The sequence below is a fragment of the Phaethon lepturus genome, unplaced genomic scaffold (assembly GCF_000687285.1).
Source record: "Phaethon lepturus isolate BGI_N335 unplaced genomic scaffold, ASM68728v1 scaffold45868, whole genome shotgun sequence".
NCBI classification, from domain to species: domain Eukaryota; kingdom Metazoa; phylum Chordata; class Aves; order Phaethontiformes; family Phaethontidae; genus Phaethon; species Phaethon lepturus.
The window spans coordinates 8,503-33,354 of NW_010556360.1; the positions used below are offsets into that span (position 1 = coordinate 8,503).

Genomic DNA, 24,852 nt, shown 5'->3' on the forward strand with positions numbered 1-24,852 from the left:
AAAGAGTGTTTCTTTCCACAAGTCATATGTAAAATCTGTTCCTATAAGTAAGCCTTAAAATTACTGGAAGCAGAAATTTTTCTTAGTAGGGATGTTTTAGTTGGAATACTGCGTCTAGTTCCAAGACACTTAGTACAAGAGGGACATTCACATACTGGAGCCTTCCCATGAAGAGCCGTGTAGACGATGGACTGGAGCATCTCTGCTATGAGGAAAGGCTGAGAGAGCTGTGACTGCTCAGCTCTGGGCGGCTCAGGGCTGGTGTCATTAATGTGTGCAAATACCTAAAGCAAGGGTGCAAAGTCATGAAGTCCAGCTCTTTTGGCAGTGGCAGGACCAGAGGCATTGGGCATGAACACAGGAGTTGAAATGTAGGACGTTCCCTCTGAACATCAGGATGTGCTTTTTCACTGTGAAGGTCACCAAGCACTGGCACAGGTTACACAGGGAGATTGTGGAGTCTTCAGCCTTGGAGATACTGAAAAGGTGTCTGGACATGGTCCTGGTCAGCCGGCTCGGGGTGCCCCTGCTTGAGCAAGAGGGTTGGACCAGACTGAATTACAGAATGAATGAAGTCATGCGGTAGACATGCACAAATTTTCTTCTGAGTTTTCACCTTAACTTCAGAAAACCTTGATTTTGATAGCCTTCTCTTTCTATCCTGTGCTATGCATTGTTACAGCAAGTTTTATTTGGAGTGAATCAAGTCGTAGGATTTAGCCATCTCTTGTTTCTATTTGCAGGCAGTTCTTGTTGGTGCTAAGGGAGTGCATCTGAAAATGTCTTGACTAGGTTTGATATTCTATAAAATAAATCTGGATGTCTGGATGTACAACCAGGCAGAGTAAGCGTTACTTGATCTGAAACAAAACTGCCAGTAAGGGTCTGCTTCAGAGATAGTTTCTTTGAGCATCTTTGATGTCAAGTTAATCAGTCATAGATCTTCCATGTTTTTTCACAAAGCACTACCTTTTGGGTTTAATTCTTAGAATTGAAATACTATGTCACTGTTCTGCCAAAGATTATAGATAAGTTGGAGGAACATCCCACTTTTCCAAGACTAAGAAAATTGTGTGGTATTTTGTTGTTGTTTTGGTTTTACTTGTTTCAGCTTATGTGCTGAAATGAGCATTATTCCTTGAGTACTTGGCAGGATAACCTACAGCTAACAGTGATGAGACTTTAGAGGTACCTTATTTCATGTTCCTGTTAGTTCCCTCCGCCTTTGACAATGTTGCAGCTTTCCTGTTAGTGAGGGTGTTGCCTTAGCATCCTATTTGCAAAGCTGGAGAAATGAGTGTCTACAGTTTCCGCCCCCTAGTTAACAAGGGAAGGTTGCTTATCTACTTTCTAACAGTCTCTGTGGCTGTCTTAATTGTTTTTTTTGAGGGGTAGGGCTTCTGAATATTTAACTTGGGAATGGAAAGGAAGTTTAAAGAGTGCTTAATGTAGATATTCAGACAGTTTTGTTAGGAGTTTAAGGGGAAGCTTGTACCTGTTTTAAGGGTAGCAGATTGGTTGAAATCGGCTTCTGAAGCCGCACCTTCCCGTGTTTGCTAAAGAGGGGTATGGCACAGGCAACAAAACACTCATGTCGGGGAATTAGGCACAATTTATCCAATTCACATAAGCTTTTTGTTACTTATTCTGGTAGTGAGAAACAAATACAAATGCTTAAGAGAAACACACTTCTGCTTCTCCCCTCACTGGTCTCCAGTCCCCTCACCACACATCACAGTCAGACCCTTGGGTGAGGCGATGACAGCACAGGAGACCAAGGCCAGCATGTAGTAGTTACCTAGCTTTTGCTGTTCCTTGTTTCTTACTCAGCATCTTGGGCGAGGGCTCCTACACAGCCTGCAGTCCCCTCAGAGCTGTCCCTTCTGTCCCCTCCCAGCTCCTGCTCAGACAACTCCTCTGGGCTGGAGCCTGGCTGGGGTGACTCCTCCTGTGCCTCCTCTTTCCAAGCCCCTCCTGCCCTGGCATCTCCTTTGCTTTGGTGTCCCTCAATGCCCTACACTGGCCTCTTGCCTGTGCGTCGGCATCCCGCTTCTCCAGCGTCTCTCCAGCCCTTCTTGGGCACCTGCTCTTCTCTTCAGCAACGCTTTCCCATAGCTGTGTTGGCCGCGGCGCCGTGCGCTCTCGGGTGGGCACAGTTTGGGGTGTGGTGATGGGTCAGTTTGCCTGTTGCAGAGCCAGCTGGGACCGGTTGTGACCGGCTCGCAGCAGTCCCAGGGTGCGTTCCGCATGGGTCGGTGGCAGCCGATGCCTGCCAGCTGTTTTCCCTGGTGCAGTGTGTGAGAGAAGATCAGCGCAGGCTGTGAGTGATCTCCAAAGGGAAGACAAGTAGTATGAAGTATGAAGGCTGAGAGGAAAGGTAACTTAAGTACACTGATCTGCGAAGATGCTGTTTTTCCAACAGTAAAGTAGAATAGTGTATTATAGCCTACTAATATGTTGCCTTATTCAGTACATATTGGTGAATGAAAGTATCTTACAATATTCCTTGATCTCTATATTTGATCTACATACAATTCTTATATTTCAATAAGTGTCTTAGAGTTAATTGAAACACAGTTACTGGACACTATCAGGGAATACAGTTTAGTTGTCGGAGCCTAAAAATTCAAGGCAAATAGATAATTTTGTGTTTGACTATAGAGCAGGTAAGGTCAGAGGGGATGGGTAATCACAGGGAGATGTTGGCAAAACTGAGCTTTTATTCTGGATACAGGACAATATTAGTGACAGACTTGTCAGTTCTTCATATAGAGGGATTCACTTGCAATTTGTTTTCTGGGTTTTTTTCCTGTCCTTTTACTGTGCATATTTTGCCTTGGTAAGTCTTTGAGAGCCATGTTTTCTGTTGAACTGCCAGAACTGGCTGGAATGTTCCAAAAGCAGTATTTATACTTTGCAGATGTTGCTTGTAACTGCTAGTAAAGGAGGTGGAGGGCAGAAGGGATCTCGTGGCTTGGGCTTAAATCCAAACCCACTTCCTCAGTGGGGGAAAAATTAAAAAGTCAGGGGAGTTCTGCCAGCTTTGTTTGAAGAAGCTAATATTTGAGAGTAAGAATGCTATCCACAATGCAGTGGAATAAAAAAAGTAATTTTGGCTTTGCCTTCTTTATTTCTGTGTCTTTAATTTTTTAGCCTTTTTTTTTTTTCTGCTCATGTTTTCAGGAACAGGTAATTGGCTCATTTAGGATTGATAGTTTATTTGAAAAAGCACTTCTTGGCTGTAGCATCACAAGTTGTATTTGACAAAAAAACAGCTGCTTCTTTTTTTTTTTTTAATTATACATAAGAAAATCCTTACATTGCAGTATTTTTAGTGTGAAAATAAGTTGTTATAGCACTAGAGATTGAAAGTTTGATAATGAAAACGCAATTTAAACTGAAAAGTACAGAGATTAATGAAATAAGATATTTTTTAATATTGTTCTAATAAGGCGTTCCTTAGGATGATGCTTTCTTCAGTAACATACAAGTGGCAGAACACCCCTCAATGTCATTATTCTGTAGCTCAGGAGCGGATTTAGATCTCCTTTTTTATGTTTTTATATTGAAGTCCCATCCAGCCGTTAACACTTCTATCAAAGAAACTGTTCAAGAAAGCAGTCAGGAGTCTGTGGAGGGGAGTGAAGAAAAAGCAGGAGCCAAAAGAAGGAAGTCTTCTGTCCCAAAAGTAAGTGATTGAATTCACATTTTGTTCTCTCCAAAACGTTTTTAAGTCAAAGCTGTATTGCAAAGTTTTTACTTAAGTGCTGTAAACTAACAGTGTTTTACTGCTGTAACTGCCTTGCCCTTGCTTCTTTTCAGATGTACATATAATAATATTCTTGTCCTTCTGTATTCCTTTTAAGGTGCTGTACACAGTTTTTGAAAACTAATTTCTTTACCGGACTATATTTCTAAATCCTAATACTGTGTGAATTTAGTTTAAGTGTACTTTCCAGGCAGAATAAAGTGGAAAAGATCACAAAGATTCAGCTTCAAGCTTCTCTTTCTGTTTTTGAAGACTTATTAATATCATAGGCAGGCATTAGTGTCTATTTCAATTATGTCAGTTTTTGCTGAAAAGTCTAACAGGGCGTTAGGTTCTGGTCTGGGCTGAAAAGATTCTTCAGTGTATTTGCTTGAACAGATTATAAGAATCAGTTTGCATTAGGCCATACTCCTAATGGAGTAGTTAGGACATAAATGGATCTAGAGGATTTCATAGCTGTATCAATTGAACTCTTGAGTCAGGGAAGTACCTGTGAGTTAATGGTATACAGTAGTTTATATAGACATAGTTTAGCTTCTTTGCTTTGTAAATGTGTGCATACCTTAGAATCCTTCTGAAACAAGATTGTGTTCTCTGTAAATATATTCTATTCATACTAAGATAATGCTTTTCTGTCTGAAACGTCAGAATCCTAAAATGACAAAAACTGTGATGCAAATGAGATTGATACTTCTATGCTATCTCATTTATTTTTAGCTCATTTCTGGAAATTACTACTTTACAGGATGAACAGTGCTCTTAATTTAAGTGTCAAACTATTTTGAATAGACTGTCCTTAATGCTGACTGTTCTCTTTTTCATTATTTGCCAAGATTTAATGTAGTTTTTCTGTAGGTGTAGCTCTCTGTCCTTTAGTATTGATTCGCAGCTGAAGAAACTGAAGAATTTTCAGTATGTCACATACGTAGTGGGTATTCCTCATGAAGGATTAGTGTTTACTAGCTGTAATACCTTGTTTTTTCAAGAGGAAAAAGTTTATTTAAAAAAAAAAAATTGGTGTACTGGTAGTACTGTGATAGAGGATGTAGAGAGTTGTTCTGATGAGTTGAAGACTGCAGGGTTATTGATGGGTTATTTCTCCCAACTTTTTACTGCTTAAGTGTCCCTTAATTTAGTCCTTCCACATGTGGAAGGTCAGTGTGATTTGGGTTCTATCAGCTGTACTTCAGGAGCACTCTTCAATATGTAATTTCCTGGTAGTATTAGTAAACTAGGAGCACTCTTCAATATGTAATTTCCTGGTAGTATTAGTAAACCAGGGCTGTTCCACCTTCTTGCCTATGCACACTGCTGATAAAAGCATTTGTTCCCCAGCATTTGCTACTGCAAGGGGAAAACTTTTTTTAAACCGGACTGATTCATCAGTTTGCCTTACTGTTAATTTATGCAGCTAGCAGCATGTGCTAGTGGGGTTGGCAATGATTTCATCTTCATGTTTGTCCTGAAAGTGCTTTCAGGGTGTCCTGAGCTTTTACTGTGAGAGAGAAATGGGAGACGTAAGAGCCATTAAAACGGAAAGATGGAATGGAAGATCCTGAACAGGTCCTTTTATATAGATTTTTGTAATTAGTCACAGTCAGTTACAGTTCAAGGCACAATACAGAGCAAACTTACTCTTTTTCTTTTGATACTGAGGTAGCTATAACATTGTTTTAACCCATCATTGTACTCTCTTTTCCCGTGGTTTTAGTGTATTAGTGATTCTTCTGTCTTAAGGTTGTAATCTGTAAAAAGACTCAGTGATATTACATGTCAAGAAATTGACATGTAATTATAAATATTGCATGATAGCCTTGTGCCTGAGTTGCTTTATTCAATGTTGAAGTTTTAACAACTGTAGCTACTTTAAAAGGGAATTTCACAGAAGATGCTTGCAAGTGGAACAAGGCAATAGTATTAAAGTTGAGAGAACGAACTGCAGATATAGAAAACATGCACATGCATAGGCCTCAAGGAAATGTTGATTATTTTCAAGTAAATTGTTATAAAGTCCTTATTTCTCAAGTCTTAACTGCTTACCTAAAACAAAAACTAGTATTTTAAGGTTTAAAAAAATTCCCAACAAAATGGGGGAAAAAGGCATAGATTAGATGATACCAATTATCACTAATTATTATTTGACATGAGAAAACAACTTGTTTGTGGTCTGTTTACTACATCAAGTCTTTGTTTAGTAGAGTGATACTCTTTGCTAAATGTGGTCTGTGACTCAGGCATCCCATCTGTATGTATAGATGAACAGTGATCCAAATGAGATCTTGAATGTTGACATGAACACTTAGAAGTACTCATCTAATGGTGTTACGGTGAATAAGTGTAGTTATGTTACCATGAGCACAAAGTGGAATTGAAGTTCTGTCATAGCACATTGCTGTGTCTTGACCTGTTCTGACAACCATCTGCAATTGTGTCCTGCAAAAAGTGATCCTCCCTGAGGTTTTTAACGTGTACCTAAGAAAGGAGTGTGTCTACAGACTTAAACTATTCAAAGTGAAAAGCAGCCTGATGGTTATTAGAGTGTTCTCTTTTCACTATGAAATACTTTGTAATGCAGGTTTTTTTCACTTCGTTGACTTCCTTTGCAGTTATCCCCTAAAGGGGAGAATAACTTACCTATAGAAGCTGAAACAGAAGAAAAGGAGATGGATACTTCAAAGGAAGATGATCTACCTCCTGAAAAAAACAGTAAAGAAGTATGTGAGAGCTTTTTCTATATAATAGAGAACATTCTAATACTAAGTCGATTGATGTAAATCTATTACTCAGTACTAAGAAGCTACAGTTATTACTACTGTGACAGTCTCAGGAGCTGTTTATAAATATAGGGATGTTTTATATAATTAAACTCATGTTTATATTAAAGCTTTCATCAGAGAGGAAACTTTTAGTCTGACGTGTGTAAATTCAGTTAAAACAGGTGGAACTGTGTTTTTTATAACTTACTCTGTATTGCAAATGTACTTACTTAAGGGACTAGATAACAAATTCAAACAGGCTAAAACATGACTACATACGTTCATTTAAAACACCATATTATTTAATACTTATTTTATTTGTTATCTTTCAGATAAAAAATTCTGCTTACCAGATAATAGGGATTTTAATAATTTAAAAGCAGGACATGTCTTCATATATATTATGGGATTCTTGTCTATATTACATGCCAGAGGCTTCAGTTGTGAAAAAAACTTAGAATAATTTAGAATAAATCTTTATTTTGTTAAGACTCTTATCACCATTTTTAATCTTCACAGGATGTGGTGAAAACAAATGATGCCTCTATTCCTAAAGTTGCTAGAAGAGGAAGAAAAAGAAAGGTAACAATTAATTTAATTACTTCACCTTACTGGAAGTTTTGAACGTGATGATGACATTGGATTTTTTTTTTTTAATGACAGGTTATGCGTAAGTTGATGTGCATGACACCCTCCTCCCTCTTTGAAATGGCTGAAAGATTTGTAGGAACGGAAGTTTTCCCAGAGTGTGTTTTACAAGTCTTAATTCTGTTTGAACTTAATGTGGAGTAGGGAGCTCCTATATTTCCCAAACAGTCCATTGCAAAGAACTAAAACTAACATATAAACTGTTGCTAGACTGCTAATAAAATAGTCTGTTTTGAAGCTCTGAACAAGTTCTTTTAACATCTTCATCACACTGAACTAACACCTGAAATACCCCAACTTTTCTTAAGGTGGCGATTTTGTAGTCTCTTCAACCTGGGAGAAGCTTGAGTTCCTTTCAAAGAGGTAGTTCCAGCTGCTTGCTCAGTATGCTCCAGCCTTAATGTTCATGTGGTCACACAGCAAACCAGATCAGGGCACTGATGCAACTAAAAACTAGATTGAAGTGGGGCGAAGTTTAATTTTAATTTGAAACCAGTTAACTTCTAATGTTAGTGCTGACAGCAGGGATGGGATGCATGTGAAGTAACTGTGACCTTAGTATGCTTGTCACAGATAAGTAGCGTGCTGAGTATCATTTTCTTCACAAGAAGGAAAGATACATGTTTGGATCCTCTTACAAGAAAGACTTGACTATTTAAAAAAATAGAATTTAAAGAACACCTTACTTAAAAAAAAAAAAAGGTAAGTTTTATGAAAATAAACCTAAAAAATTAAAAGAAAGCTTCTAGTGCAAAACAGCAAGAAGTTGAAAGAATGTCTGTGACTATGCATACATGTGATTTCAACTTGTAAATGGGAGAGAAGCTTCACAGATGACACACACAAAAAAAGATCTTACTCTTTTTCAAAAAAGCACTCAAATCCTATGGTTTGGTGTTTCTTCTTTAGTTTTGTTTGAGGTGGAGTTTTTTTGGCTTCACAAGGCACTGCAGGCCTAAGAAGATTTCCTCTGTCACATTTGCTGACAGATTTGTGTTTTGGCGTGTGCTCTCGTGGCAAAGGGGTTTAACTAGAAAATTGCTGAACAGAAAAACATCATATTTCAAGGGATGTGTGTACTTGTGGGTCAGAAGAGAGGTTTGGCTGTGTAATTACATGGTTTCGAATGCCTTTCTTATTTACCTTAAACACGTTTTTTTCTTTTCCTAGGGTTGCAAAAAAGCATTCTAATGGGTATTTTTCTGTCTTCATTTAAACAGTCTTTTCTGTAGACTGATGGAAAGCACAGTTAATATTAGACATATACCTCTACTCTGGTTTAGATTTAAGGCATCCGCTGTTCTTTAAAATCTTCTTTTATTATAGGTGCCCACAAAGAATATTAAGATGACTATGTATTTCTCCATAACTTTTCTGTTACTGCTAGCTGATGCTTCTGCATCCAGGACACTAAACTCTGTGAATATTTTCTCCAGTTGGGATTTTTCTCAATTCTTTTTATCTGTATGTATGGATGTGGAATGTTTCTGCAGGTAGATATGTATCCTTTTATCAAAATCATCTTTTGCCATAAGTTTTCTCTGTCTTTACAACCCGAGCCCCCTAAAATGACTATGTAGATGAAGGTCATTGTGTCCAGTTAGTGCAGGTCAACATAGAATTATTAATTGTGAACAATATGTTATAGAGCTAGAAGCAGCTTTTTTTCTCAATAGCTCCATCTACTGGCTCGATACTTCGATGCAGCTAGGGGAAGTGACAGCATCTAAAAGAATGTTTGTATAAGGGGAGGGGGAACTTACCTGCTTAAAACTGGGTTTTGGCATGCTGTTACGGTGATCTTAAAAATACTTACAATCTTTTTTCCTTGTCATACCAAGACAGTTTATTGTTCTGAAGATGAATGGGCTGGTTGAAATGGTAGAAAACATTACTATACCAGGTAGTGATGGTATGGAGAGGGTGAAATTAGTGATTTTTAAATATAATCTGTTACTAAATTTGGAAACTTATGTGTCAAAGCAATAGTGTAACAATGCATTCCTTCTTTAAAATAGGCTGAAAAACAAGCTGAAGCTGAGGAAGCAGTGGCAGCGGCAGCAGCAGCTCCTGTGCCAGTGTCTCCAAAAGTAAGCCCCAAAAGAGGAAGACCAGCAGGTAACTTCAACGGAAAGATTTAATTTTTTTCAGCACAAATATCTTTATAGAATTAGTCAGGGGGCTGTCTCTTTCCCCTGAAGTAGTACAGAGTATTTTCTCATGCTAAAGGTGGTCCTTGCTAATAGATAGTAATGAGAAAACACCTCAACTCAGACTGCATAATTTAGGACATAAATTGATTTAAATTGTTCACATTAATGCTCATAAATAAGATTAGTTGATTTTTGGGTAAAGGTATCACTGTTAGAAAAGCCTTATTCATAGAATGGTGCTAAACTATAAATACACAATAAGAGCTCCTCTTGCATTCTTGCTTCGTAAAGGTTTATATTCATTGAAGGTCTACAAAATACTTTAGTTGGGTTTAGAATAAGAGCTCCTCTTGCATTCTTGCTTCGTAAAGGTTTATATTCATTGAAGGTCTACAAAATACTTTAGTTGGGTTTAGAATAAGAGCTCCTCTTGCATTCTTGCTTCGTAAAGGTTTATATTCATTGAAGGTCTACAAAATACTTTAGTTGGGTTTAGAATATCCATAAAGCACAAGGAAGAGAACTGGGGACACACAGAGCCTGTAGGTGGAGCTCAGAGGACAGTAAAATCTATAACAGAGAGCTGGAGAGACATTTTTAAAAAGATGTTTAAGGCAGTCTGTCAATTGATAGACAAATGAAAATAAGATTAACCTTTTTTAAATGTGTAATTAGAACCATTTTATGATAATTCTGCAGTACCTATTTCTTTCAAAGTAGTGATGATGTAATTAATTGGGATTTTTGTGGTAAGCTTGCAGATATTCTTGAATTAATCATTACTACATAAGAAAACAGTTCTTGCAGCAGTTAAGTGCATTGTATGAGCATCTAGTCTGGGAAACATAATTTATGTTCATCTGTATCTGCTGACAATGTGAAAATAACTCTTAGAAAGTGTTACCTAGACTTAACTACTTTTGCCTTGGAAGCTGTGAGGAAATTACATATTCTTTCAGCTCCCTTCCACCCCCTTTCATTATGTGTACTAAGTGTACATTTTTAATATTTGTATGTGTTTTTATCTTTACAATTGTTTGTTTGTGTGTTTTTACTAACTACTGTCTGTAAGAGCAGGAAGGGATTTGTAAGAGGTGCTTCCACACCCTGTATAAAATGCCTTTTTATAAGATGTGCTATACAGCCCTTTCTGCTGTTGATACGATGCATGCATTCTTGCTTAACAGTGCTCCATGCTAACACCAATGGGAGTTTAAACACTGAGCATTAGGTTTCCTAAGCACATTCACTGTGGTATCAGACAAGCATTTGAAGGATATAAGTGCCAGGAGGGCAAAGACACTATTTGTCTTATTCCTAACAATGTGGTGAATCTGACGTAATGCAATGTTTTGCTCTGTACTGTAGCGTGGTGGTAGAACTTGACAGTGGTTTGTTATCAAGAAAAGTGATGGAAGCCCCATGATACCTCTAAAAATACTGGCAAGCAGGCTGCATAGATGTGGACACTAAATGACTTCTTTTCATTCTCTAATTTCAAACTGTCTCATTGTCAAATTTCAGACTTGTTCATATTAGTTATGCAACATGTGAAACAAATCCTAACTGCACCGAGTGCAAAAAACACAAGTATTGGTAGTTGGAGCCTGTGGCTAGAAACACACCTAAGTTAATTATCAATGGGCTAAAAAAAACCAAAACAAAAACAACTCTACCAACACTTCAATTTTTCAAAGAAATCTTGCTCAACATTTGGTACTCACCTAACACTTGAATTTTTTATAATAATAAAGTTAGGGTATATATATTGATTTGAGATAGCCTCTGTCTGTTGAGTAAGAATCTTTTCTCATAGACAAGGAGCAGGTGGTGTCTGTGGACTAACCTCCTATTTCTGTGTAAATACTAGCTTCTGAAGTGAAGGTTCCAAAACCAAGAGGGAGACCCAAGTTGGTGAAACCACCTTGTCTTTCAGAGAGTGACTCGTGAGTTGTTCTTTTAATACAAAGTGTCTTCATTGTAAACAGTGTTGTTCCTTATGTTGTTAAGATTTCATAGTTAGTACTGAGTTCCTGATGAGCTTTTGCCCCTCTAGTATTCAATATGAGTTACTGTTTGCTTTGACGCTGTTATTTCCAGCTCAGATAATTGTTAAGTAGTAACTCAAGGCAGTACATTTCTGGAACAATGGGCAGAAGTTCTTAACCTTTCTAACTTTTAAAATGTGTGCAGAATTCCTTATATAATTGTATGCTGCATGAAAACGGAAATTTATGAAGAGGAATATTTATTAAGAGAGAAGACATGATCATGCAAAACTAAAATACTGTGGTGGTGGTGTGTGGGTTTTTTTTTTTTCCCCCCCCGTATACTCATGTTTCAGAAGTATCTTCTGATGGAATTCCAACACTGTTTGTTACCTAAATCTTGGTTTTTACCAACTTTGGTTCTTGTGTCAAGTGCTTAGTAGTAATAGTAACTGAAGGAAAAGTTGAGCATTAGTGTATTTTTCTATAGATTAGCAGATGCACAGTTTCAGTACATATACACCTTAAGTATACTTCATAAAACTAGTTTACAGTGTATGCCTTCTTGGTCCTGCAGACACACGTGTGTGGAGAACATGTACTTTTCTGGTTTTGGATCTATGCACGTGTGTTAACGTTAGCTTCATTAGGGCCTCCATACTACTATTTATTGTTTTTTTGCATAAGTAGCTGGCAATAATTCTAGAAAAAGACTGAGTATTTTTTCAAGAGTGATTAAATGAACTGAGCATGAACTAACTTTATAATTTTTCATATTCTGTGGTTTAAAAATAAAATCAACTTCCTGGGTTAGAAGAAAATGATGTTTTAAACTCATTGTAGATAATGGATATGATGCCTAAATATGTTCATGTTTTAGTGTTAATGAGGAGGAGAAGGCAAAGAAAAAAGGACCAGAAGAAAAGCCCAAAAAGCAAGGGAAAAAAGATGAGGAAAGTCAGAAGGAAGAGGAGAAATCAAAGAAGGAATTTGACAAAAAGGAAGGAAAGAAAGAGGCTGAACCAAAAAGGAAAAATACTGCAAAAATGAGTTCTGCATCAGCTTCTGATTCTGAAGATGATGAAGAACAAGAAGGTGACAAGGTATAAAAGTTGGAGCCCTGTGGCTGGCTAATACAGATCTATAGAATAAAAGTTGCAGAACTTAATTTTGTCAGATAATTCTTTCAGGAACTTCCTTGGTATTGTCTAAGAAAAGCATCTTTTCTAAGACACTTCCCTTTTTAAAAAAGGATTTAAATGTAGCAGTTGTTTATTTTGTGAAAAGGCTTTTTCCATCTCCTCAGAACACGGATTTTTTTTTTTTTTTTTCCATTCCCTTGGGTGTGTCTAAGAGAACGTGTAGCTTGAAATCAAGTTTTTGAAAGGTATAAAACCGTCCCTAGCTAATAATTTGGAATGTCTTCATTTTTCTGGTGCTTTGGATATTTGCCTCCTATTAGAAAAGGAAAACGAGAGAAGAGACTAAAGAAATACAGAAAGTTACAACATGTGGGGGCCTTGTATTTCATTGTGGGGAAAGCCAGCTCTTGTCAGGTTGTTTCATGGAGTAGAGTTGCTTCATGGAGTAGAGTGTAGGTAGGTTTACATATTTACAGACACATTGATTTAATAATCTCGCTTTTTAGTAATTTAAAGACTGCTTTTCTCTTTCCAATACTAAAATACCAAATAAAAACAGAAGAAAAAAGGGGGAAGAAGCTTTCAGGCAGCGCATAGAAGGAACATTGTAAGAGGCCAACATGAGAGAGAAGTAACAGAAAGAAAGCGTAAGCAAGAGGAACAGACAGAATCTGAATCGTGAGTATGTTTTAACGTGTGATGTCTGCAAGTTGTAGGAGTACTTTGAAACTAACAGGAGGAGACAATACCTTAAAAAAAATTCCAAACTGGTTTGCTCTGTGTTCTGTTGTTCTCTCCCCCCACCCTTTTTTGTCTATTTTAACTTCTTTAAATGGAGAGTAAAAAGCTCCTCTAAACCAATAGTTCTATTGTGAGAGAATGGGAAGAGTTGAACCTAGAAATTATGCAACATCAGTCTTTCAGTGACTTAAAATTTCTAGCAGAAGACAGCTGGTGGGTTTTGTTTAGAAGTAACCTGAGAATGTCCATGTGAAAAGGGATCAGTGTGAAAAACTGTTCAGGACAGACATATATTTATCTTTAAGTTTTGGATACATTAGACTGAGAATTGGTAGGACCTATTAATCCACAGTTACGGATTTTTTTTATCAGCTTGTGGAATGCGTAGGGTTATCTGGAAAACATTTCCTTCTCTGTCTGGCAGCTGGACCATACACCGTCAGACAGAACAGGGAATAAATTAAGAATTATTCTACCCTAGCACTGCAAAGCCAGTTGAGTGATACCAAGAGCAGTCTGCATTCAGAAGATAAATTATCACAAATGAATCAAGCATAAGAATGGAGAGAAGATCCTGTCAGAAACTGGGGGGGGGGACGGGGGGGACGACAATAGGAAGAAATCTGACTCATTCTCAAGAGCTATTCTGCAAATGGGTGAAGAAGCTGCCACCACGAGAGCATGATGTTCACATCCCCACAGTTGGTGGGAGGGCAGAAGAAAGGGAGAACAAGGTAAAAATTTGAGAAGAAGGAGGAGGATAATGGTCACCTTCACCCATAACAACAAAATTCTACCTTTTTTCACATTCATTAACAAGAACCTAGTTTGTTTGGGGTTTTTTATCCTCTAGCCCTTTCTTCTCCTCTTATTCCTGTCATTCGTTCTCTGGAAACCTAACATAATTACTCTACTTGCCTGTAGCAAATCTTAGAATTTCCCACTCCAGAGATACTAAATGGTCCTTAGCATCTTCACAGCTCTTAATACATCACTATTGAAATCTGACATACGATGATTGATTTCTGCAATCAAACTGTCATATATTGATTTGGTTACAATAATCAAATCTTGGCTACTTCTAAGTAGCTGTCATTTTATGCATTGGAGAGTAGAGAGCTTTGTTTCAGTAAGATAAAGGGGTAGTAGTTAGCGAATGCATAATGAATTTAATTATAGCTGATGACTAATACCACAAAACTCAATATTGATAAAAAGAGAAAAGACTTCTTTTGTGCTGTCTTCAAGTTCCTCTACTAATACACTGAATATAGGCTGATATTTGGTCACTTTTCTCATTAGTTACCATTTTCTGGTCTTTGTAGCTACTTCGTTAATATTTAAGTCTAATAATGGTGCTTTGTACACAGTTCCGTACATACGCTGTTTAAACACTACATGTAATCTTTGCCTGAGCTTGTGCTGCCAGTTGAAGTAAAATAGTCTTACGTACTTGGAAAGCTGTTGATTCTGTAACGGGATAGAGTACGCAAGGAACATGGAAGGTGGTAGACATGCAGGCCTGGATATTTTGTGGATGCATACTACTATGACAGGAAGAAAATGAGTCATAGAACATTTAGTCATGATGTGCTGAAGTATGCAAATGCTAAAATGAGGCTTTGAAATTCCTCAGTAAGACAAGACTGAAGAATTGCTAAACAGAGGTTCATAATCTCTCAATAAAGAGTTAAAAAGCTTGTTTGAAAGACTTCTGCCTGTCTTGATCTGCCTCAGTTCATCCTGTAACTGAGGCAGACACAAGGTTTTGTTTTGTTTTTCTTGAGTCACAGCTTTATTTTTAGTGATACAATTAGAGAAAGAGCCAGGAGATTTCAATGAATTTGTAATAAATCTTTTTCCTTTATTACTATTTGCTTTAAGAATATTTAGATTATCACTGATATATTTATGGTCAGTTACAGGATACTTATACTGTTAATAATTAATCATATGAGAAAAAGAGTCAAATAGGAACTGATTATGACTAATTGATCTTTCCATAATTCCCTGTGCTGTATTGTTAAATAGTTTTACTGTCTTTGTCATCATATTAAAAATACTTGATTTCTCTGCCAGTTAGTTCTATCTGTACAATGCCATTTTTATCAATTTGTACATGCAACCAAAACAAAATACAGTTTAGAAATGTGATTTGTTTTTTAAAAGCCTTTAATTTGCTGCTTCTAGGGAAAACCATCTGTCTGTATGGAGGATATATCAGCAGTATCTCAGCTAACTAATTTTGTTAATTTATTTCAATGTCTGAAAACCAGGGTTTGGCTCTTTGTGGTTTTTGCGTGCTAATATTTTACTGAGATAATATCTCAAAATATTGCATCTTATCTAAAAACTGGAGCGAGGGGGAGAAAAAAAACTGAAAACCAGACTTTACAACATTGTTAAAACACTTCAACATTTTTGTTAGGCAGAGTAAAGAAGAAGGCAAGAAAACAGAAGTTAAGAAGATGGAGAAGAAGAGAGGTTAGTTTAAAGAAGCTAAACAGTATTTTTGGTCATCTTAAGTTTTGAACTGAATTACCTGCCTGGATAATGTAATTTACTGCTAAGGATGGCTTTGGGGTCGTAGTCAAAGGTGTTTGATCCATGACTGCTTCTTTCAGATCTGTGAAACAGTGCATTCTCGTTCGTCTATGTTCGTTCTTTCTTCAGTGCATTAGAACAGGTCTCTGCTATTCCCATTTTACTGTCATTCAGCCTTTTAAACCTTGACGATCTTGTTTATGGACAAGAAACAAAAGGTCTTATTCTTTGAACCAAATCACATTTTTTCCTTTCAGTCTTCTCGTAACAATAATCTGAGGGACCTCTTGAAAGTATTTAGATACTACTTCTTAATAAGCAAGAGGCTTGCTAAGGAAGAGGCTTAAGATTCAGATTACTGTGGTCTTGTCTACTAACCCAGACTTGCAAACTGACCTTCATAGGGATAAGTCATTCCTTTTTTTAGTACTCCTATCTTTAAGGGCAATCCAAACCACTGGCTGTAATTTGTAGCATAGTACAGATCCAGTGGCATGGACTCCAACCAACCCAGTGTTGGGCCAGGGAGCGGAAGTATCTAGACCTGAAGGGAACTCTGTTTGCTTGCAAGTATTGTTCAGAATATGTACCACTTGTGTATGGGGGAAAAAAAAACAAACAGGCATTCGAGTATGTGAATTAGAGGCAGACATGTTCATTCAACTTGCACACCTGCTGGAGCATGTGTACTGGGAACACTTTATTTGGATGGATTTGGACTGTAACTTGAATCACATCTAATTTACTGAAAACATCCAGGTGTCCTGACACTAAAGGTTTTCCAGCTTTGTAACTCTTAGTATTTATTGAAACTTCCTTTTAACCTGGCCCACAATTAGAGGGTGACAGCTGTATGCTGAAATAGAAAATTATTTTTGGTTTGTAACTCCTAAGGAGAAAACTGTAGGTTGCTAATAGTGTCCAGTTTTAAAAAGCTGTGTACTTTATTCCTGCTAGTAAGCCCTGTGGTGTGTTTATGTCTGCACCTGCATGGTTATCTGATGCAGAGTACCTGCCCATAGTTTTCTGCATTCTGCATGAAGTTCAAATTTTTAGAAAGCTTTCCACAAAAACAAATCTAATGTGATTATCAAATATTCATGCATACTATTTTTAATCTTCAGAAACATCAATGGATTCTAGGCTTCAAAGAATACATGCAGAAATTAAGAACTCCCTGAAAATTGATAATCTTGTAAGTATTTTTTTAAACTGATTTATGTGTATAATTCCAGTAGGAAATACTAGCATGTGTGTTTGTTTTTAATTAATATTCTGAGAATGAACAGAATTTTTTTCAGTTTGAAAGGTAACTGCTGCTTAAATGAGGTTACTATGGACATTAAAAGATCAGTATCAGCAAGTGAAACCAGTTTTGTTTGGAAATACTTCATAATGAATTATCTACTGGAAAGATTGAGCCCAAATTCTGCTGAATAAAGCATCTGTGCCAGCTCAGCCTGAGCCATGCAGAAGCACCAGAAGGGCACAGTGAGTGGAGTAGCAGCAGACTCCCTGATGCATGGGATGGAGACCCCCATCTGCTGACCTCGTTGGTGGTTGAGGGAAGTCTGCTGCTTGCTGGGGGCTCGGATGTGAAATGCTGCTGACAGATGGTTGGGGCTTGCCTGACCTTAAGACTCTTTATTAACTGCTGCTGGTTTTCTAAGTTGGGCACCAATGATATTTGAGAGCTGCAAAGTATCAAGCATGACTGCATGACTGAGGGTGATGGTCAGGGTATGGGTACCCAGGTGGTGGTCCCTTTCTTCATGAAAGGGCTTGTGAAGAAATGGATACGACTACTAGAAGGTGTCTGGATCCACCCAGCTAACTGGGGCAAAAGTATTGCTGCCAAGAGGCTAGCCAACCTGGTTAAAGAGCTTTAAACTAGGAACAGTAGCAGATGGGAAATTGAGGAGGCGGTGAAGCAGGATGGCAATCAAGTGATGCAGGGTGATGTAAACAGAATTGACTTTGTAATCAACAGATTTCCTCAACAGAACAGAACTGAAGTAGCATCACCACAAGCATATGCACAGAAATGTGGATGTGCTGGCAGCACAGCATTGTGAGGAAAGCTCTCGTAACCTTTTCTGGAAAGTCAGCACAACGAGGTGCCTCTTTGAAGTGGCTGTACATTAATGTATACAGCATGGGGAATAAACCAGAGGAACTGAATATCTGTCTGCAGTTGGAGGGCTATGGTTCCATTGTCCTCTCAGATATTTGGTGGGATAGTTCATGGGACTGGCGTGTTGCCATGTATATACAGGCTCTGTAAGAAAGATGGGTACTGGGAAGACAAGATGCGGCATAACTATGTGAGAGGCCAGTGGGAATGTGTGGAGCTCTGCATTGGGGCAGAGCTCAGCCAACTGACAGCTTACAGGTCAGGATTAGTGGGCAGACCAATATGAGTGATGTCAGATCACCTAATCAGGCAGAAGTAAAATGTGAAGTAATCTTAGGGCAATTGGGAAACACCTCTGGTTCAAAGGCTTTGGTCCTCATTGGAGGCTTGAACCATCCTGGTATCTGCTGAAGGGACAACATGGAGATTATACAGCAATTTAGGAAGCTTCTGGAGTGTGATAACTTCCTAACACAGGTTATCAAGTGACTGACAAGAGAAGATACCCTGTCAGACCTGATTCTTAGAAACTGGGAAGATCTGGTCAGGGATATGAAAGGTCGTGGGCAATCTTGGCTGCAGTGACTGAGGTGGTGGACTTCAGGATCCTGGGAGGAGGGAGCAGTGCAAAAAGGATCATTGCCCTGGGCTCAGGAGAGCAGACTTTGGCCTCTACATGAGGGATCTGCTTGGAAGAATCCCTTGAGAGACCATGCTGGAGAGAGGGGACCAGGAGATCTGGCTCATTTTTGGGGATTACCCCCTTCTTCATATTGATCCAAGTCGACAAGCAGGAGAATAACCAAATGTGGCCGGAGAGCTGCATGGATAACAAGAGCTCCTGACTACAGTCGGGACACAAAAAAAGGAGCCATACAGGAAGTAGAAGCAGGGACAGGTGACCTGGCAGGAATAAGCAGACACTATCTAAGCACAGAGGGATGTGCGTAGGAAACACGGAGTTAACTCCAGCTGGAGTTAAATCTGGGGACAGAAATGAACAGCAAAGCTGCATCAGCTACCTCACTAGCAACAGGAAGACTGGGAAAATGTGACCCTGCTGCTGAATGGGCTGGGGGATCCAGTGAAAAAGGACAAGGAGAAGGCCAAGGTACTCAATGCTTTCTTGGCCTCAGTTTGCTCTTAGAATTCCTTTAAGGAATTCTGGGTCCCTGAAACCAATGGAAAGTCCAGAACAGGAAAGACTTGATGCTCAGTGGGCAAGGATCAAATCGGAGAACAGTTAAACAAAGTGGGACCTGATGTGGAATAAACTGAGAAGTGCTGAGGGAGCTGGATGATGTCATTGTGCATCCACTCCATTTTATTTTTGAGAAGTCACGGTAATCGGGGAGGTTTCTGAGGACCTGAGGAAAGCAAATGTCACCCTCATCTTCCAGGAGGAGGATATGGGAAACTGCAGGCCAGTGATTGATTCCTTAGAATTGATTCCTTGGAAAGAATTGTATTGATTCCGTAGAAAGTGAGGAAGGAAATCCTTGTGGAAATTGTTTCCAATAATATGAAAGACAGTGAGATCTCCGGGACTTGTCAGCATGGGTTAATATGAGGAAATCATGCTTGACCAAACTGACATTCTTCTGTGAGATGACTGGCTCAGTGGGTGAGGGAGGGCAGTGGATGTTGTTTATATCAAGCTTAAAAAGGCTTTTGACACAGTCTCTCATAACAGCCACACAGGCAGACTGATGAAGTCTGGACCACTTGCATAGCAAAATGGGCTGAAAACTGGCTGAACTGCATGGCACAAAGACAGATGAGCAGTTGCAAGTCCAGCTAAAGGCCAGTCACTAGTAAATACTGTTAAAACATCTTCAGTAATAACTGGGATGTTGGACAGACCACACCTGTAGCAAGTTTGCAGCCAATACAAAACTGAAATATGTGATGGGTGTGCTGCTGTCCAGAGGGAGTTCGGTTGGAAAAAGGGGCCAGCAGGAACTTCATGAAGTTGAACAGAGGCTCAAGTTCTACCCCTGAGGAGAGCAACTTACCAGAAAATGCCCTGGGGGTGCTGGGCGACACCAACCTTGCCATGAGCCAGCAACATGCTCTTATGGCAAAGGTGGCCAACAGCATCCTGGGCTGCATTAGAAAAAGAGGTGCTAAAACATGGAAGGAGGTGATGACTGCCCTCTGCTTGGCACTGGTGAGACGCTTGATCCTGGTTTGGGCTTCCCAGTACAACAGAGATGTGAATGTACTGTAGGGAGCCCAGTAAAGGGCCACAAAGATGATTTGAGGGCTTGTAGCATCTGTTGTAGGAGGAGAGGCTGAGAAAGCTGGCAGTGTCCAGATTGGAGAAGAGAAGGCTGAGAGGCGGATGTGTGTAAATACCTGAATGGAGTGTGGAAGGACAACAGAGCCAGACTTTTCTCAGTGGCAGGACAAGAGGCAATGAACACTGACATAAATACAGGAAACACTACTTAAACATAAGAGAAAGCTTTTTTACAGTGGGGGGGTGTCAACCACTCACGTATGTTCATCTAAACTGTTACACCTTGGAATCCACTGTTAAGGTTGGGCGGTGAAAACTGATGGGGGAGGGCTAGAGCTGTATCTTTTTTAAAGCTTATTTAAATTTCTAACCCTTTGGTGCTTTATAACAGTACTAGTGGGTTTTCTGAATTCAAGGCAATTTGTGCTTTTGTTTGTTTTGGTTTGATTTTTTTCCTCTAACTGAAACCTTAACTCATGAGACCAGACCAAAAATACTTGACCAGTCTCTTCTTACTTGAAGTCCTGGAGGCAATGCAAATCTTCAAAAGTCCATTTACATTACTCAACTGAAAAAACAAGTAAAAGGCTTCATTCCACCTCTGCCTTTATGCACTGCTGAAGAGAAGAAAATTCTCGCTGCCACTATTAACTGGCCAAGGCACTGTGAGAGTGACATCAGTTTGAGGACTTGCCCAAACCAATTAAATGGTCTTTTCAGACTACTGTTGCACTGATCATGCTGAAGGGGATTGAGCCTTTGATTTAGTGTCATTTTTCGAGTGCCATTTGTACAGTAAGAAAATGTGTGTCACTAAGAAGTACAGTAACAAGAGAAGCAGCAAGCTGCTCCAACTCGGGAGCTCAAGGTTGTGTTGGGTGAACCAGGCAAGGTTCTGGTAGTGGCGGCAGGGGGCTGCCCTGTGCTGGACACAGCCAGCTCCAGTGGACCCACTGCAGGGCACAGCTGAGCCACTCAGCCACGACGGTGGTGCCACTGGGAAAATGTATCTAAGAAAGGGCAAAACTCACTGGGCGAAAACAGAACAGAGGGAGGAGGAGGGAACAGAAAGAGTGAGAAACAGCAGAGGGAACACCAAGGTCAGAGAAGGGAGAGGGTGCTCCATGTTGGTGGAGCAGATATTCCCCTGCAGCCTGTGAAAGAGAGCATGAAGGAGCAGGTGTTCACACCCTGTGGAGCCCAGGCTGGAAATTGAAGGACTGGAAATCCAGAAGGACTGCAGCCTGTGGGGCCAGCCCAGGCTGGAGCAGAGGAGAACGTGAGAGGGAAGGAGTCCCAAGGAGGAACTGTGATGTACTGACCACCTGCTCCCACTGCCCTGCTTGGGGGTGGGCTGTAGAGGGGAGACAGGAATGAAGCTGAGCAGGGGAGGGGGGAAGGAAAAGTGTTGATTTAACATTTGTCTTTGTTTCTCATGACCCAGATCTATTTTACTTGGTAATAAATTAATTTTCCCTAAATAGAGTCTGTTTTGTCCATGACAGTAACTGGTAAGCAATCTCCCTGTCTTTCATCTCGACCCATAAGCTTTCTTACACTATTTTCTCCCCCTGCACTGTTGAGGAGGGAGAGGTGTCTGGCTGGCTGGGCATCTGGCTGCTGGCCAAGGCACATTCACTTCCACGTGGCCTATTCTTAAATTACTTTATTTAAGTCTATGCCAGTATTTTGTCTCAAAAAAAATACTTCACTCTAAATAAAGTTTAGAGAGCTTTTACTTGCCAACTGAATGGTTTGACTTAAATCATTCTGTCCTGAGCCAAATAGTAAATTTGCCTAAAATAGTAGGTAAAACAGAAAAACCAAAAACCCCACCAAACCTCTGATTGAGGTGTAATGGAGCAAATGCATTGCAGTACTGGGAGAAACATTGGTTGTAGAGGTACAGCAAGGATACTTAGTTTATCATAGTTATATTTATCAAGTAAAGATGATATTAGGACTATGCTCAGCATAATTCTTAATAGGTTTGTTTGGCTTTTTTTAATACTAATTTCCCTTGAGAACAGGAGCTACAACTTTATACAAGATGCAGAATATTATGACCTGTGCTGGAAATGTATCTTGTTAGTTCTAAATAGGAAATAAAATAAGCAAGAGTAGCTGAAAATAAGGAAATCAAGTTCTTGTATTACAGGAAGAAGACTTTAGTACAGTGGTTCTTGGAAATGGATCAGACGCTCCCATCGTTACTTCTGGGTGTCCCGCATAGCGTGTCATCCATCAAACTTTAACTGAAAGATCTACAAAGATACAGTTCTGTATATTAACTGCAGACCAGTTAAGGTGCTTTGCTTCTCAGTGGCAAGTCACTTGGAAAAATTGTGTATGGCTGACTATGGAGAACAGCTTCAAGCATGGAAGTAGTAGAATTGTGAAAGTGGCATAAAGCTTGAGTTTGTATTTTGAAAGCGTACAATTTTTTTTTTTTTAATTGCAAGTTATTCAAGTAGCATCTGCCTTTTGTTATGGAAGTAGCTGAAAGGCAACTGATAGTAATCTTGGCAAGTTTGACTGGATAAGTTGTTCTAAAATTAAGTACATAGGCAAATTAAGGATATTATAGGAGGGTATCACTGAGCATGGAAATAAATGCAGTATGGCTAGTTAAGGATTATTAAAATGTAAGTTAAGTCTCCAAACTAATTTCTTGTTTATATACAGGATGTGAACAGGTGTATTGAGGCTCTTGATGAGCTTGCATCCCTTCAAGTCACAATGCAACAAGCTCAGAAACATACAGAGATGATCCTGACTCTAAAGAAGGTGAGATCTTCAGTGTTAATCAAAGTAACCTGTGTGTTTTCTTGAACTGATATCAGTGTTATTTACTGCTGGAGTACTGTGTCCACTTCTGGTCCCCATAATTCAAGAATGATGTGGACAGAATGGAGAGGGTCCAAAGGAGGGCCGTGAAGATGATCAAAGGGCTTGAGAACCTGCCCTGTAAGTAAAAGCTGAAGGAATTAAGTCTTTTCTTCCTGGAGAAGTCTCAGGGGGGACCTTATCACATTATTCCAGTACTTAAAAGAGCAGCTACAATGAGGGTGGATGATCTCCCTTCACATGGAGACAACAAGGGGCAGTGGGTATGAGTTGCACTGGGAGAGGTTTCATCTCAATTTAAAAAAAAGCAACTTTTTTTACAGCGAGAACAAATGCCTCAGGAATGTGGCAGAGTCCCCATTGCTGGAGGTTTTCAGATGCGATTGGACAGGGTGCTCAGTAATCTCATCCAGGCTCCCTTTCCCATGAAGGTTTGGACCAGATGATCTTTCAAGATCCCTTCCAGCCTGGGCTGTTCTATGATTCTGTGACATTTCAGAGAGTCCAAAAGTCTATGATCTTATTTTAGGTTAAGTCAAGAATTTCATCTAGCATGTGATGAAATTACATAAGTATTTAAATACTGAAGTGGAGGTCATTGTTTTATTATTTCAATTTCAGATACGGAAATTCAAAGTTAGCCAAGTTATCATGGAGAAATCTACAATGCTTTATAACAAGTTCAAGACCATGTTTCTGGTTGGGGAAGGAGATTCTGTTCTTTCCCAAGTATTAAATAAATCACTTGCTGAGCAGAAGCAGCACGAGGAAGCCAACAAAACCAAAGAACAGTGGAAGAAAGGAACAAACAAAAAAATGGAAAAGGAAAAGGAACAAACAGGTAAGTAATTGCGGTTTTAGTTTCTTGTCATATAAAAGACCTAGTCTCCATCAATTTCTGAGACAGCTTCAAAAAATCTTTGATGTACGAATTCTACCCATCTATTAAAACCTTTGCATACCTGAAATAGTCAAGTATAATACTGCTATAACTTTTCAAGTTCAAGGATATAATGTTTGCCATGGTGATTTTACCTTTATTGCCTGAAGGGAAGGGCTTTTCCAAGAATTGAGTTTAGCATTTGTTACTTCAAATTTTCTAAAAAGTTAAATTTCTTAACTTTATTATCTTATGGAACAAAAAAAACCCCATTAAACATGAGGTAATATAACATGCTACCTTCCATTCCTCAAGTAGCCTTTTGGTCCCTAGACTTCCTTCCACCTATGCCTTAACCACTTACTTTCATTCACTAGTTTCTTCCTATATCATGTGTGCTACTATGCATAGCAGTGGCTTTTAACTACTTCTGTGATGCAATTTTAGTAGTTCAGTCTAACAGCAAAGAAATAATCATCATTTAGGGGAGAAAAGGGCTTTATGCTCTTAGCAGTACTATTCTGGATTAATTGTGAGCCCTGTACAAGTACAGCATGATAGTGAAAGCTTTCCATAGTAAGCATGCTCTACAGCTTAGGTCGTTGGTTTGTGTTTTTTTTTTAAAAAAAAAAAAGAAAATAGTTACTTGCATTTTTAAATAGAGGAACAAAATGAGAGACACTGGAAAGTTGTGTTGCAAATGAATGTAAATCCTTGAAGATGTAGGAGTTCTAGCCATCTGTTAACATTATTTAGATCTTTGGTCTCCACAACCACTGGAGAGAAGTTATATTTGCTTTGGACTTGAATCCTGGGAGTAAAATGGTTTTAGAAAACTCTTTGGAAATTGCACCACCTGGATCTGGAATAAACAAGTTACTGTAACTGAGGTGACTGAAGATGGCAAGGATCCAGAATAATTGTAGTTGAAATGCCACTGTACTTGTAACTGCTAAGAAAGCAAGGATGATGATAAAATCCAACCATTTTATGGTGAGAGAAGTATGA

The 24,852-nt window shown here is 39.0% G+C and overlaps 1 protein-coding gene across 1 annotated transcript in view; it reads left to right on the forward strand.

The window, feature by feature from the left end:
- Positions 1 to 24,852, forward strand: part of PSIP1 (PC4 and SFRS1 interacting protein 1) — a 38,255-nt gene that overhangs the window by 8,500 nt on the left and 4,903 nt on the right. The window contains exons 4-14 of the mRNA XM_010292448.1: positions 3,572 to 3,688; positions 6,376 to 6,483; positions 7,045 to 7,107; positions 9,192 to 9,291; positions 11,197 to 11,272; positions 12,195 to 12,417; positions 13,016 to 13,134; positions 15,626 to 15,681; positions 16,866 to 16,936; positions 22,803 to 22,904; positions 23,586 to 23,805. Coding sequence (XP_010290750.1) covers positions 3,572 to 3,688; positions 6,376 to 6,483; positions 7,045 to 7,107; positions 9,192 to 9,291; positions 11,197 to 11,272; positions 12,195 to 12,417; positions 13,016 to 13,134; positions 15,626 to 15,681; positions 16,866 to 16,936; positions 22,803 to 22,904; positions 23,586 to 23,805 — 1,255 coding nt within the window. The remainder of the gene's footprint in view (positions 1 to 3,571; positions 3,689 to 6,375; positions 6,484 to 7,044; positions 7,108 to 9,191; positions 9,292 to 11,196; positions 11,273 to 12,194; positions 12,418 to 13,015; positions 13,135 to 15,625; positions 15,682 to 16,865; positions 16,937 to 22,802; positions 22,905 to 23,585; positions 23,806 to 24,852) is intronic.